Source organism: Solanum stenotomum, chromosome 12, assembly GCF_019186545.1.
Source record: "Solanum stenotomum isolate F172 chromosome 12, ASM1918654v1, whole genome shotgun sequence".
NCBI lineage: Eukaryota > Viridiplantae > Streptophyta > Magnoliopsida > Solanales > Solanaceae > Solanum > Solanum stenotomum.
In genome coordinates, this window is record NC_064293.1 from 32,153,736 (window position 1) to 32,170,210 (window position 16,475).

General features: G+C 31.0%; 2 protein-coding genes and 1 non-coding gene across 4 annotated transcripts; all 3 read left to right on the top strand.

Moving 5' to 3' along the window:
• The first annotated feature begins 570 nt into the window (after window positions 1-570).
• Window positions 571-4,975, top strand: LOC125848356 (uncharacterized). Of its 2 annotated transcripts, none has more exons than XM_049528208.1 (2): window positions 571-1,054; window positions 4,774-4,975. In XM_049528208.1, exon 1 carries the CDS (start codon window positions 672-674, stop codon window positions 1,050-1,052), a length of 381 nt encoding a protein of 126 aa, XP_049384165.1. In that variant the 5' UTR covers window positions 571-671; the 3' UTR covers window positions 1,053-1,054; window positions 4,774-4,975. The 2 variants fall into 2 exon arrangements, with proteins under 2 accessions (XP_049384165.1, XP_049384166.1); XM_049528209.1 differs by lacking the exon at window positions 4,774-4,975 and adding an exon at window positions 2,982-2,999.
• Window positions 4,976-8,081: 3,106 nt separating this feature from the next.
• LOC125848354 (transcription factor TCP13-like) lies at window positions 8,082-10,145 on the top strand. The gene is made up of 2 exons (XM_049528205.1): window positions 8,082-8,592; window positions 9,797-10,145. Exons 1-2 carry the CDS (start codon window positions 8,082-8,084, stop codon window positions 9,967-9,969), a joined length of 684 nt encoding a protein of 227 aa, XP_049384162.1. The 3' UTR covers window positions 9,970-10,145.
• A 5,947-nt stretch (window positions 10,146-16,092) lies between these two features.
• LOC125849589 (U2 spliceosomal RNA) lies at window positions 16,093-16,288 on the top strand. Its single transcript, XR_007444668.1, has one exon. It is a non-coding gene; the product is annotated as a U2 spliceosomal RNA (small nuclear RNA).
• Window positions 16,289-16,475: the final 187 nt, after the last annotated feature.

Here is a 16,475-nt window from a genome sequence, read left to right on the forward strand (position 1 = left end):
TCACATGTTGTTAAGTATCTGCAACACTGTTTTATAAATAAATCAATGTATATCATATTCATAGTTTTTTGTTGTATATGATACATAACTATATAAAATTGTCAACTTTTAAAAAAATCTGATACGATTTGAGAGAAGAAAATTTGAAATTTGAATTGTTTGGAGTTGTTATTTGGGAGAGATTGACATCAATTTAATTTGCATGTTTTGGGGAATTTATATTTAATTTCCTTTTTAATTTCAACCAACTAGTTGTATAATGTATCAATTGTGATGTATCCGGAAGAACGAGATGTATCCGGATGACAACAATTTTAAGGAATTTTTGTAAGTTGAAAAAAAGTTGGAATATGATGTAATTTGCTCCTTACCTTATCAATTTTTAAATTTTTTACTAAAAATAAATATATTTGAATAGGTAGGTATTTCCATTTATCAGTTAGAAAATTTGAATTTTCATTCATGATAACCCCCCTAAATTTCTGTATATGTACACGTGCCCCGCCAAATTAACCGAAAACATTAATACGAATTTCCTTTAAAAAAAAATTAAAAAAAAAATATAAGGAGAATTCTAGAAAGAACTTCCATTTCTAGAACTACCTACTCTTCTCCAACACAAAATCGCAATTTCGCAGCGAATCGAAATCACACAAAAAAAACTTGCAACAATGGCATCTGCAGGAAAATCAGTTATCCAAACTCTAAAACGCTACTTGAAGAAGCCATGGGAGATCACAGGGCCTCAATCGAGTCCAGAATATGTATCTGCCGTACCAAAAGCTACAGAGTACAGAGTTACCTGCCCTGCTACAGCACAAGCTCAAGCTATAATCCCCAACTCAAATCCCGATATGATATATGATATCAAGTACTTCTCTCGTGACCAGCGGCGTAATCGTCCTCCTATAAGGCGCACTATTCTTAAAAAAGCGGATGTTGAGAAGATGATGAAGGAGAAGACATTTGATATTGATGATTTTCCGAAACCCTATTTAACTGCTAAAGTTGAGGAAGATGATAATGCTTTTGGTGGTGGCTACCAGAAATGAAGGTACCTATATCAGATATCGCTTATTTAATTTTTCCTCTCACTCCTGTCCGTCTTAATTTAAGTGTCTTATTTGGTCCATTATCATATTTAGTAGGCGTTTGATCATGTTTTATTGTAAAATTCGAATATCCATGGGTCATGATACTTTGTGTGGCATGATATTTAGTAAGTTTTTCAATTCCTGCATCCTATTTGCAAATTCAAGACACATGATTTAGGGGACTTTATACACATTTTTAATTTAAGACCATAAAATTCAAAAGTTTCGTTTATTTCTTGAACTTCGTATCAGGGTAAATTAAGACATTTAAATTGGAGCGGAGGTAGCAGTAGTTTTAGTGCATTTGTCTATTTATTCTGTTAGGTGTGCTTTCTTTGGGAAAAATATTCTTCATGGAAGTATTTTTGGCGGGAGATCAGTGTTTGGTTGGATATATATAAAAGTGGGTGATATATCATATATGGTAATCCTACAAATTGTGGAATAAGGTATATATGAGGATGATGTTTTGGTGATAATTTTGATATTGAGGGTGGATAGCAAATGTAAAACTGGTTTGATTGAAGCAAGTAATGTGAAATATATTGGAATTGGGATATAGATATATAGGAAAATGACATGACATCTCTCGCCCATATGTGGTAGAAGCTTAGGGGAGTAACTAAATACTGGAAAAGTTCCGGGAAAAAATAAATAATTCTTGCCATGCCAAATGCACAATGGAATGATTAGGTGCTGGTTTTAAATCCGTGTATTCATTTCAGGAAGTTAGAACTTCTTGTTAGAGAGATTATTCAAATACTAGTCTTTGACAGGTAATGCATGGTTAGCTTTGAATAAGGAGCGGAGACAGATACATGATGTTGATTGATATTCTGATAGGAGAAAAAAAACCTAGTAAGGAATCTGTTTCGTATTTGATCTTTGAACTGCAAATGAAATATCAAAGAAAGAATTTGGTGACTGTTATAGAGAAAGTCTGCCATATAAGATTGTACAAACATTACACTGAAGAGTAAAAAGCTAAAAAACATAGAGGAAACGAATGCAATTCTAGTGAAAAAGGGATGCTTTTAGAACAACAGAGATAGCAGAATATATCCCAAATTATCTATGTATTACATTGCCTTCAAGAGTTACCTTTTTTTTTTATATGAAGTAATATCATTAAAAGGCATCAAGAAAATGCAAATAGAACATAGTATAAAAGACTATGATATAATTAGGAAGCTAACAAAATCCAAAAACTTCTCTGGGGAATTTAATTACAGGGGTTAGAAAGTTCCAACTGAAAAGACTTATAAGACAACTAGCTTACAAAATATGTGTTGGAGTTGAGATTCCATCAAAACATCTACGGTATCTTTCATTCCAAAGATGCCAGAAGATAGTAGCGGCACCCTAGATAGATTGTACTTCGTGGTTTACTCTTTCACATTATGATTTTGGTTCTACAGTAGATGATGTGTACTTGCAAAATCTGTAACTAGTTGCCATTATTTACCAGTAACGATAATGAGTCATATCACAATCTTTTGCTGTTTGTTCGCTTACATATGTTCAATCTGGGATCGAGAGGACTGCGGTTCGAACTTCTAACTGTGAGAGTACTTTGGGGAATTCCCCATGGTTCACAGAGGAAGTTTTTGTATGACCAAATTCTAGGAAGAAAGAAAACTAACACTAGAATCTAGAATTTCCTATATGTAAAACAGTATTCGGTATACAAGACAATGTCATTGTAGATCTTTCATTCACGGTGAGAATTAACTTCACATTAGAGGAGTTGAGACTTTGTTGTAACATTTAGAATTGATGGCTCCCTATTCTCTACTAAATGAGATGATGTTTTTAGAAGTATCAAGCAATTCAGTTACATATAATTTTTTAACTTAACCAGAAACATCTTGCTTAAAATTTTCACAGATGACAAACCTACAGTGATCTCATTTGGACAGTAGGAAAACGGTAATTACTTTAGATTCAAAGACATATAGTTAGAGGTAGATGGTTTCACAAAAATTAAAAGGAAGAATCCTTGCTTTTGAGTTAGAAGGCTAACCAAGCTTCTTATTGGCTCAAAAGTTGGAACTTGAGTATTTTTCGCAGATTGGAACGAAGGAAGTACCAGATTATGGAGAAAATTAGTAGTATAAACCAGATCTTAAACAGGATGAAGAGTTTGCACAGAAAAATTACTGATCAAAGGATTTCTAGGAAGTTACTAGCGCTGAGGAAAGATCATGAAGGTGAAAATTTATTTGTTTATGGTTGCCCAAAAAAAGGGGCTGCAGGGACCATTCCTGAAGGATGAGGTAGCTAATATTTCTAAGCCCTATGAAGGAATTAAGTTTACTTAATGTTTCACTGTGGCCTTTTTTTCAGGAATGTTGGTGAATTATCATAGGATATATACGTAATGCTCTAAAGTAATTTTATTTTTTTATATGTTCAAGACTTCCAAAAGGGCTTCAATGCATCTTCCTTTATTGCTTTGACACAAAAAAATATGTGGTATAGAAGAAATGAGGGATTTCAAGCTATTATCCTCGATCGAGACAAGCATAAACTTTATTGGTAAGTTGAGACCAACATATGGGAAATCATTAGAAAACTGCTAACTACAGATCACTAATGTTGTTTCAATTGTCAACAAATGCCTGGAAAGACTCGTAAACCGGTGGTTGGAAAAGCTTTTACCATGTAAGCATTTCCTATATCTTTTGGAAGTTAGACATGGGATGTGGCATCACCACATACAAATTCTCAATTCTAATTAATGGTGCTTCTTACCTTCTCCGAGGGGATTGAGGTAAGCAGATCCCTTGTCACCCTTACTGTGATGGAGGGACCACAGCAAGATGCTGGAATCTACTTTGAGGAGGAGATGGGATGACGATATAAGAGTTTGGACATAGACGGTGATCAAGAGAACATGTCACACATTTTTTATGCTGATGACACATTTATTTTTTGAGATGTGACTGAAGTATCTCAGACTCAATTCTGTTGTTCTTTTTCTGGCTGCTTTTGTATTGCATATAATTAACCAAAAAGTTCCGAAACACAGTCAATGAAGTTCTAAGCATACAATGACCGGCAAAGATTCTTGCTTGCAGAGATGAAAATAGGAGGGACTTTCTATGAGAAGGCCAGGGAGAACAAAAAAACTTTCATTTGATAAAGTTCAAAAAAGTTACTCCTATTAAAGAACAAATGGAGGGGGATTATAGGCATAAACTTGAATCACATTACAAATGCAGCTGTTTTGGGTAAAATTGGGTAGAGCGTGTGGTGCCTGTAGTATCTAGGGGAAGTGAGGAGTCGTCGACCAGGATAAGCTGCCAGAGGAAAGGAACTCACCGAAAACACGCAAAGGATGTACAACCGAAGAGAACGGACCAGTGACTCTAAAATTCCATATCAGTAAATATATTTAATGAAAGAGTCATTTAAATTTATTGGGTAGCTTTGTAGGTGAAATACCGATGACTTTTGAATTATAATACAAAGAAAAGTGCCTTTTGTAAGAGAAATATCATCAGATATTATTATCTCTTAACTACTTGTGACCCTTCTTTGATGCGCATTCCTTTAGGTTGTAGAAATGTAATTATGAATAACCCTTGTGAATTCGTGGAGTTTTCCGTGTTTATTCATTGAAGGAGATTATTTCGTATTAATTCTTAACTAATGGAATTCAATCCCTTTTCACCAGGCTCTCTAGTCGTGGCAAAATCGTCCTGCTCTATATATTATGTGATGCCTCTTGAAATAAATTGATACACAAACACGAATTAGTGGATATATATCCGTGTGTATTCTCTTGTGTAAATTGGTCAGAGTCGGTTGCTGCTAGCTTTCTGTTGTTTTGATTGTAGTACTGTTAATGGTTCTAGCACTAAATGATGTACCATTTGGAATTTATTTTTCTTTTTAATCTGTCTATGGCTAGAAGAGAATATATTGTTTTATACTATTTAGTAAGTTTTTCAATTTCAACATTCTATTGGATAAGATTCGAAAGTCAACTTTACTTTCAACTGGGTACGAAATCCATCAAATTCTTCTCAAGTTGTAGTGTCTTGTCACCGTCCAATTCTTTTTCTCCAATAAATGTGTGCCGTCTGTATATTCGTTTGGCGGTCGCGCATGCTCCATGTAACGCAATTTGAAAATGATCCAACTCATAAATCATATATATTTCACAAGTCTTTATTTTTATTTATTTATCATGAATTGTTACCTGTATATATTTAAAATAGTGGAGTAATATATTACACATCAAAGTGACTCGTAAAACAACAACTCCAAAGAAATTTAGAATCGAGATTTTAGTTTTCATTAATTCAATTTAAATTACGTATTTGCTTCAAGGAATTTATTAATTCGCTGTAGATACAGTATAGTATGGATTTATTCGTTATTTAACTTTTAGTTAATAAAATACAAATGTCCTTGAGATTTTAATTTTTTTTTTATTTCCTTGATTATATATATTTTGTTGTTGTAACAGTTATTCCTACTAGCAATTAAAAAATATTTGAATAAATGATTTTATTATAAAAAAAAAAAATTAATCTATATTTCACATCTGTAGTGCAAAAAACTTAATTCAAAAAAAGCATAGTCATGGTCCTTATCATATATACCGTACATCTTCACATTCACAAAGTCCCATCACTTTAATTAGGCACAATCTCCCGATATATGCTTTCACGTTTGGGGCCAAGAGTTATTCTTCTCTTTTCCCCCCCACTTATATGAAAAGGTTGAAGTAGATGTTTGAACTACATGTAATTATCTCGAATATTTTATAAATTTATAAAATATTTATAAAAAGATTGAATTCAATTTATTTTAGTTCAAGAAAATATTATTAACGGTCTTCGAATTATGGTACTATCTTATCATGAGAGAAGAATCAACAGATTTATACTCACAATCTTAATAAATAAAATAATTTTATTTATTTAAAAAAAAACTACAATTAACTAACTTCAGAAGAAAAGGAGGAAAATGAAAAGGAAAGTTTGTACACGGAATTCAGTAATAAATATCATGATCATGGGTCGGTGGGAATTGCGGCTGTGGACAGTGGGACTGCAGAAAGATTTTGTAATGGGAATCTCACTTATTACCTACACTGATTTTGTGCACATTTTTTACCTTATCGATCAATATATTCCAATCTATTCGATTATGAGGTTATCTGTTTCATTATTTACATTATTATAATAGAATAAATTATCCTAATTTATAAAATGACTGTTTATTCTGTTATTTAGAATTTAAGAAGTTTGAGTCGAGTTATTAGTTTACAATCAAACTCTGATTTCAAATAAAATGATAAACTATTTGGAAAGAAAGTGAAAACTAAAAAGTCTAAAAATATCCTTCGCATTATATCTCTTTATATTTATGTTGTGATCCGTGACAGAGGCGGAGCCAAAATTAGGAGTTTGGGAATTCTAAATCAATTTGTTTGGGGGTTCACAAGTTATTATGCATAAATTTTTTAATTTTTCTAATACAAATATAAAGTCTACGAAAAAACTACTGAATTCGTCCGAACCCATGAACCCACCTAGTTCCGTCTCTGATTCTATGCAAAATCTCTCTGCGAAAGAGTGGTCCTCTCTGTAGTGAAGGGTTATATAAACTCTCTTTTGAGTAAAGGAAAAACCAAAACTTGGTTACGTTTGTGGACTTTATCTTTGTGAACTTTTGGTTTCTTTTTGTTGAATCGATACACTTTTTTGTTTTTGATTTATCTCAAAAGAAATAGTAGTATCTTTCAATATTTGAAAATACATTTAATTTTTTTTAATGATATAATCTTTTTTTTTATTATTTTTTTTATTTTAATGATATAATCTATAACTACGTGTATAAATATTTATGATTTGTTTCAATTAATTTTTTTTTCCTGAGGATGATAATAATAAAATTTGATAAAGTTTATATTATTTAAATTTCCAAAAATATAAAATTGTCACATAAATTAAATCAAATAAAGTATTGCGTAAGACGAACATTTTTACTTAACAACTTCATCATCAACATTATTTTCTCTTATAGTATCCACAATTTCTTCTAAGCTTTGAACTTATAATATGTATTATTTTCACTAGCATAATCTAACATACTATTGATATTCATTTTATTGTGGTAACTGAGATTATTAATCATGACTTCAAATTAATAAATATCGTTTTCACAAGAGGGTTCATTTAAATTTCTTGAGGTTTCATTTTCCAAATGATCTAATTAAATTAACCTTCATTAGATCTCAAAAATACTCTTTAAATTAATAAATATTAAGTCATCGATTAAATAGAGAATATTAATTTAGAGAGTTTGACCATTAAATGACTGTACAAAAAATCAGCTCCATAATAAGCTAATGAGATGTGAAAGACACGTGCCACTTTATAAACCATTGCTTGTTATATATAACAAGTTGTTGGGTTGGAGTGAAGCATCTTCTTGTCTCAAGTTGAACATTCTTTCAATTACTTATATTCTCTAAAAAGTGAATTTCCTCTTTTGAAACCTTCACACAACCCTTTGTTCATACCAAAAAGGGAGGATTATTGAACTTAACTATGTAAGTCTCTCTCATATACTGTTATATTATATATATATGCTAGCTAGCTAGGGCATTAGTTTATGATTAGTTGCCTTCAAATATGTGGTTCTTCTTGGAGTATGTATATATAAGCAGATTTTAATTACTCCTTTATTTCATTGAATAAAAAGAATTATATGTAGGTTTTTCTTCCATTCAACTAATTGTATCATTTCTTCAAGTTTAATATCTCTCTTTTAAGTATTATACTTGCTATGTTCATTACCTAATTAGTTTTAATTCCACTTTTTGATTTCAACCTAATAATTTTTTTGCTTTTTAATTATGAGCAGCAGGGAATTAATTTAGACATACTGTGATATATACACACACACTTCTTCTTCTTTGGACCATCAAACAGAAAATTTCAAGAAAATCACTGAAAAAAACAATGAATGATTACTAGAGAAGTAGATACAAGTGATAATACTGTTACTAAGATTCCAAAAAAATCATCATCATCATCATGGACAAGATTTAAAGATCCAAGGATCGTTCGTGTGTCACGAGCATTTGGGGGAAAAGATCGTCACAGCAAAGTTCTTACGGTGAAAGGGCTGAGGGATCGGAGAGTTAGGCTCTCCGTTCCCACAGCCCTTCAATTATATGATCTTCAAGACAAATTAGGGCTAGATCAACCAAGCAAAGTTGTTGATTGGTTGCTTAATGAAGCTAAGCATGAAATCGACGAATTACCTCCACTTCAAATGCCTCCAATAAGGGATCAGACCGGGTTGCCTCTGACCGGTCTGAGGAAGGACGAGGAGGAGACGTTGGTGGCGTCTGATGAGGATAAAGTGAAACTAGATGCGCGAAATCTTGACCTAAAGGACAATAGCAATAGCAATAGCAATAGCAACAGCTTCAGTTTTGGTCTTTATCAGAATAATCACTCCTTTCAATCAGGTATTTTCAAATATTAATGTTGTATTATAAATGTTCAGACCTCTTTATAACAATATTTATCATAACAGTAGTACTATAAACATGGCTGTCTCAACAAGTTTGGGGGCTAAAGCCAAATTTTATGAAGGGATGGACTTATTTTTATTTTTTTTAGAGTTATGGTATATAAATTGAATAGCTATAGCATACTTAATGTAACCTACAACTGAAGTCTTGGGAAGGTAGAATGTATGCGGATCTTATGAAGTAAGAATGCACACAATGAAATTTTCAATTATTTGACTCAAAACATTAAAAGTTTATATAATGATATTGAAATAGTTGTCTGGATTTGAGAAGTTGATATAATAATATTAAAATAGTATTGATTTGTTGTAGTGCTTGAAATTTAATGAAAACACCCCAAAAAAATGATCTTTTTATAAACACATAACAATATATTTTAGATAATGCAAAATGTTTTACGGTTTGATAGACTTAAGAATATTCAATAATGAGAGAATAAAATTAGAAAATTAAGGAATTAAAAAGGTAAATGCTAGAATAATAATGTAGGTTTATGATAATCATCAAGATTTAAATAAGTCAACAAAATAAGTGTCGTGTAAGAAAAGATGTTACTCCCTCTATTTAAAAAAGAATGACCTAGTTTCTTTTTTAGTCTATTTCAGAAAGAATGACCTCTTTCCTTTTTTGATGATACTTTGACTTCAACTTTTCACGTGGCATGTTTAAAGCCACAAGATTAAAGAACATTTTGGTACATTTGACATAACTTTAATTTAGAACCACAAGATTGAAGAGTCTTTTCTTTTTCTTAAACTCTGTTTCAAGTCAAACTAGGTCATTCTTTTTGAAACAGAGAGAGTATTAATTATCTAAACACTATTTCATTTCTCAATTATTACAATAACCTCCACATTAAATAATCTGGGAGCCCAAACGGTTGCTTTAGTGGTCTTATGATTGAGACGGTCTTGACTATAACCATGTTATTTATATTATATGTTCAGACAAATGATATCGTTATTATTTTCTCGAAATGGGATTCTTCATATGAATTTATGAACGATAGGAATTAGGGAACAAAAAATAAATCTTGTTCTTGTAATTAAGTGTGTTCTTAGGGTCGATATCCAGGGTTTTAACTCGTCACTAAATGTTGATCACTAATAAAGCCTTTTTTTTCTTGTAATGTCTCTAGTTCATTCCGGAAGTCATCATGGAGTAGCAGTACCACATGAATACGAAGAAATTCAAAACTTCAATGTTATGGCGGCCTTGCCTTCAACAATTTATAATATGCCATTAAGTTCACAAGTTCTTGTGTATCCACCTGCAGGATTATCACAATATTTTTCCAATCCACATAATTAGACCTGAAATATTTGATCCAAAAGAATATATGCTACATTTGTTTCCTATATTATGAAATTTACAGGCTAAATAATTGTTGGAAATTAAACTTCCAAAGTTGTGATCATTTGTCAAGGTTGATAAATTAATGTTAATTGTTGGGTGGTAATTAATATACTATATATAGTGGCAAGATCTTTTGGCCAATTGGCATCCTTTTCTTATTTGCACATTTCATTTTTTTATTTTTCTTGTTTGGTTCTTATAAAGATACAGTCTACATATAATCAAAGCATGTCATTATTCCAACAAGGGTAATGGTGAAGTGGTTGATTAAGAGTTCGTGTCCTCATGGTACGTACTCGTCTTTATTAATTTCTCTGCATGAATTTAAATTAGTCAGATTTCAATGTAAATACCAATTATATAGGATGGGAGAGAAAAAAAGTAGGTCATCATTTGACAAAAAACATTCCATGTCAGCAGGTTTTGCAGAAAGACCGTACACGAAGGAGTGTGTCGTAGACAATCTACTCTAATGCGAGTATTAATGATTATTTCTATATACCTATAGGTCTATATTTAAGTTACACCGAGACAACTTCATTAGCAGTATCAATATATTTTCAATTTAGTGAAAAGTATTTACACAATTAGATAATTTATTATGTTGTATTAGGTAAATTTCTTGATAACCATTAATAGATAATCCGATAAAAATGATAAATAGTCTACTATATATCGCAAAAGTTAAAATTCAATGATAGTGTTGATAAAAACACTTTACACTATCAAAATCCTTAATTTTTTTTGTATAAGCTCAACAAAAGGTTCATTCTAATTAGTTGGAGAAAATGGAAATTACAGAAACCAGAAAACAAGCATTTGACTAGTGATACCACATTGCTGGCGTATTAGTAAAGCATACCTTTCGTTCTTTGGGCAGACATATGGCCCATGAAAGACATCGATTTTTGTGTAAAAATACAAAAAATTCAATAATTTAGGTGTTAATTATGTTCTATTTCAAAAAAAAATTCAAATTATAATTATCTTAGATTTTATAGAACTTGTGGATACATTGTTCCTTGCTCAATACTTAGCGCAAATGATACATAAGTTATATATTAGATACATAATAACTATAAATCAAATTCTTATAGTAATTTATGTTTGAAATAATTAGGGTTATGTATTAACAATAACATTTGTACTAGATACATTGTATACAAACAAGTTGTAATGTAATGTATCGGATAGATAACTATAAAATAGATTTTGTTGGTGTAATATACCACAAATACAATAAATTACAGTTGAAAATAAAATGACAAAATGAATAAACAAATCTTTAGGTTGGGGCGTGAATATATCTCACTCTCTTTGAGGAGATTCAAGCCTACTGCAACATAATCTACACTGATCCAACAGTATGACTCTTGACTTGTCCCCTCCAGGATACAACAACCCAACAACCTCGTACAATTCAAGCAACTCAGAATTTAGTTGATGAGTCCAAAACTCCACATAAAAACACATTCCTTCAACATATATATATATTCCTTTTTGTATAGTGAATATAGTTGAAGACTTTGAATATTTTCTTTGTCTCAACTCTATCTTTCACTACACTTACCTCACTACATACTACAATATTTTCCACACTTCTCATCTTTTTTAACATATTTTTCCATCTCTTGTTATTTCCAATCCAAAGGAAGACATCACTATTTATAGGTGAGAAATTCTTCCTTACAATGAATAAGAAGATAATGGGTGGTAAATTGGGTAAATTAATAGCCTAAAGGTTTTATGAGTTACAAGGTATAATGAGGTAGAATAATGAGTGAAATTAGTGGTAGATCATGACAATAGTTGTATACAAAAGTTACACCACTATATATAATGACTACATTCTTGTCAACTTATACCCACTAACATATGCACTTAATATTTTAATTTCAATATTAAAATGCATAAACACCAACAGACTCATATTGATTTAGGTTTGAAATAACTGGAGTTATGTATCGACAATAACATTTGTGCCAGATACATCAATTGTATACAAATAAAGTTGTAATGTATCTGATAGGTGAGAGTGATGTATCTGAATGTTAAGAGAGAAGAAAAAATAAGATTTTTGTACTTCATTCAAAATATGGTAGGTGGAGTAATCTATCCATATGTAAGAGACAGAAGGAAAAATAAGATTTTTGTACTTAATTCAAAATATGGTAGGTGGAGTGATCTATCCATATGTAAGAGAGAGAAGGAAAACAAAAACTTTTGTAATTAATTCAAAGGTCTAACCCATCGGTAGCCCCCTAAATTTGGCACGAAGTTTTACTTAGGCACCTCAAGTGGACGATGTTCATTTTAGACACCTCATGTAGGGTCTCGCTGTGTCATTTTGACACTTTTTGCTGACTAAGCACAGTACGATGCTACACGAATTTTGAGCGCGTCAGAGACTTTTTTTGTAAATATTCTGAATTTTTTTGTAAATATTTTCTTCTCCTTCTTCTTCCTTGCTTTCTCCCTTCCATCTTCCCCACCTTCTACCATCCTCCATCACCACACAACTTTTTTTAAAAATTCTACAATATTTTACTAGGTTACACTCTTTGATTCTTCCATCTTCTTTGAAAATCGAATTTGCATCTTGATTCATATTCAAAAACAAAATCGATTTCAAGGGAACAAAAAAAGAAATCAACTTCTTTCAAATGGAAAAACGGATTTACGTTCTTACCTTCTCCATTGAAAATTTTGAAAATCGAATTTGCATCTTGATTCATATTCAAAAACAAAATCGATTTCAAGGGAACAAAAAAAGAAATCAACTTCTTTCAAATGGAAAAACGGATTTACATTCTTACCTTCTCCATTGAAAATTCAATTGATTTCAAGGAATAAAAAAGAAATAAAGAACAATCTCCAATGAAAAAAAAAAGAAATTTATTTTACATATCCTTCATTGTAAATCCCAATCGCAGTAGCACAAGAAATCATCTTCTTTTAAATGTCATATAAAAACTTTTCGATTTGGTATGATTTCCCTTATTCTCCAAAACGTATTTTACTTTGTAAACTAACCTATGTTCTTTCCTTTTTGATGGAGAAGAACAGAGGAAGGGGAAGGAGGCGCAAGAAGAAGAAGAAGAAAAGAGGTGGGGGCATGGGGTTTGGGATCTGGAAGAAAGAAAAAAAGAAAGTAAAATTGAGATTTTTAAAAATAAAATAAAATTTCCACGTCTCACATACCAATTCGTTTATTTTTTCACATAAGAGGCATCTGGATGTACACACTTAAAATGCGGTTTTGAAAATATAAAAAGTGTCAAAATGACACAGCGAGACCCTACATGAGGTGTCTAAAATGAACATCGCCCACTTGAGGTGCCTAAGTGAAACTTCGTGCCAAGTTTAGGGGGGCACCGATGGGTTAGCCCTAATTCAAATGGTGGATGGAGTGATGTATTCAGATGTAAGAGCGAGAATGAAAAAATCTCAATGAAAAAAGAGATTTTTGTAATTAATTAGAAGGAAAAAGATTTTTTTTAATTAATTCAAATTGTAGGAATTTTTAGAAATTATATTTCGTAGTGTAATTACGTACTCCTTCTGTCCCTATTTACTTGTCCATTAATTTTTACTTGACATACATATTAAAAAAAAAATTAACATANCTTAATATTTCAATTTCAATATTAAAATGCATAAACACCAACAGACTCATACTGATTTAGGTTTGAAATAATTGGAGTTATGTATCGACAATAACATTTGTACCAGATACATCAATTGTATACAAACAAAGTTGTAATGTATCTGGTAGATGAGAGTGATGTATCTGAATATTAAGAGAGAGAAGGAAAAAAAAAAGATTTTTGTAATTAATTCAAAATATGGTAGGTGGGGTGATCTATCCATATGTAAGAGAGAGAAGGAAAAAAAACTTTTGTAATTAATTCAAATGGTAGATGGAGTGTATTCCGACGTAAGAGCGAGAATGAAAAAAGAGATTTTTGTAATTAATTAGAAGGAAAAAGATTTTTTTTAATTAATTCAAATTGTAGGAATTTTTAGAAATTATATTTCGTAGTGTAATTACGTATTCCTTCTGTCCCTATTTACTTGACATACATATTAAGAAAATAATAATTAACATAGTGAATTTACTATTTTACCTCTATTAATTGATAAAATTCCAAAATTAATTTACTTAGTTTCTACCTTTTTCAAAAACATTAATCCCTTTGTCCAACAATATTTGTCCACTATTGGTTTTGCACACTTCTTAAGAAACTATAAATAGAAGGGTAATTTTAATATATTACTTTTTGAATATAATAAATACAATGTCTTGAAAAATGTAATAAAGAAATGATTATAAATTATAATTAATGATAGGGGTAAATTGAGAAGTAAGTGTAAAATTATCCATTGATTTCATAAACAGACAAGTATTATTGGACATTCTAAAATAGTATAGTGGACAACTATTGTTAGACGGAGGGAATAACTCTCTAAATAAATTGAATGCTTTATTAGTACATGGCTAGAGCTGTTTTATCTACTAATCCTTCTGTTACATCAAATTATATACTCGCCATTTATAATAATACAATTAGTATGTAGCTTTTTGGCGACCTGGAGACCTCAATTGGACTTATGTTAACTTCAATTAATTTTATTTTTCTACTTTTGGTGGCGAAATTTGAGCTTTTGAAGTTCCGAGGACTAGCATTGATGAACGAGCTATAAAACTTGTTACCATTGAAAATAGAAAATTTCAATGGAACTATCTAGTCTAGTTATTTAGATCATTATTAATTATTTTCCGATTTCAAGAAAATGGAATTATTAAGTTTGAAGGTGTTTGAAATAAACCTAAACAAGAAGGAGTTAATTCAGATTAGATTACACAATTTTTGTGGGGCTTAATGGAGCAATTTGTATTAATTCATCTAAGTTTATTGGAGTCAAGTGTAATCATATATACTTCACTAATAATAGCGAAGATACATGGGCGCGTCACTAAGTCCTATTTGTCCCCTAACTTGGTATATACCATCATTTTGATTGAATTGAATAACTTTGTTTTGTTTTCTCTTTTTATTTTTACAAAAAAATTAAATTAAATTGGATCTTTATGTGTCCCTATGTATGAATATTATGGTATTTAATTAATTTTAATTGTGTACTTTGTTGCATAGTATGCAAGAAAATGAAATTAAAGTTTGTTTTGTTACACATGAAAGTTGGTGAGACTTGTTGACATAGTGAATGGAGCATAGTGTTACTACATTTATTTTAGAGGGATCTTTTTAGTTTTGTTGGAGATTCATATATTTGAAAAAAGAATAACTCTTACTGAAATTATTTAATTGAGATGAATTTAAATGAAACGACGTGAACATTGAAGATTGATATAGTAGTGTTAGGACTTTAATCTCAAAGTGGCAACAAATGAAAATATAGTTTTGTGGTCCATGAAAATGATGAGATGACAAATTAGAAGAAGAAAATGTCGATTAAAATTACTTGTAGCTTAGTTCTTGAGTTTGAGATATGAGATGACTTTGAACCCGTTTTGTTGTAGTCTTGTAGAGATCATTAGAAATATCATTGGGCACAAAGCATTCTGTGTTAGCGAGTTTTGAGAAAGGATCCGCATATTCCAAGAGATGTGACGTAGACAGTCTACCATAATATAAGCATTAGTGGCTATTTCCACACACCCTATAGGTCTAGTCACACTGAGACACCTTCATTCGTAATATCATTAGTTTTTGAATTTAGTAAAAAGTATTTATACAATCAGGTCATATATTATGTAATTTCAGGTAAATTTCTTGATAATCACTAATTGATAATATGATAAAAATGATAAAAAGCCTATTATCACAAGCAAAAATTCAAGGAAAGTGTAAAAATAAAACAAAAAACCTATATACTATCAAAATCCTCAATTTTTTTGTATAAGCTTTAACCAAAAAAAGTTCATTCTAATTAGTTGGAGAAAATGGAAATTTGAAAGTATCCCATTTCTTTAACGAGTGATACCATATAGCTGGTGCATTAGGAAGAAGAAAAATGAGCTGCAAATAAAGACCGAGGCTGAGCACAAAGTAAAGCATACCTTTCTCGGCCTTTAGGCTAAGATCAAGTGTAGTATCTATTCTTATCAGTTTAATATCTGATATGTGGGTCATCGATCCACATGATATTAACTCAATTTTTTGAGGGGGAGAGTTCACTATGGTAGCTTGCTATCGAGACTCTCAAGTGTCGTCTTGGCATTACACTACAACCTAGACCTGGCACACCCCACCAATTCAATTCTAAGGTTTTCTTGCAACTAGGTGTGTTTGTTCTATGCTTATATTGCCCTTATGGAGGGTTAGGAAATTTAGGGATTTACAATTGTTTGTGTATGGACTAATATTGTTGTGAGATTTTCCACTACCATAATAGCAGTTGTGTAATGCTAGTGAAAAGTGATAACCTCTAAGCGGAAT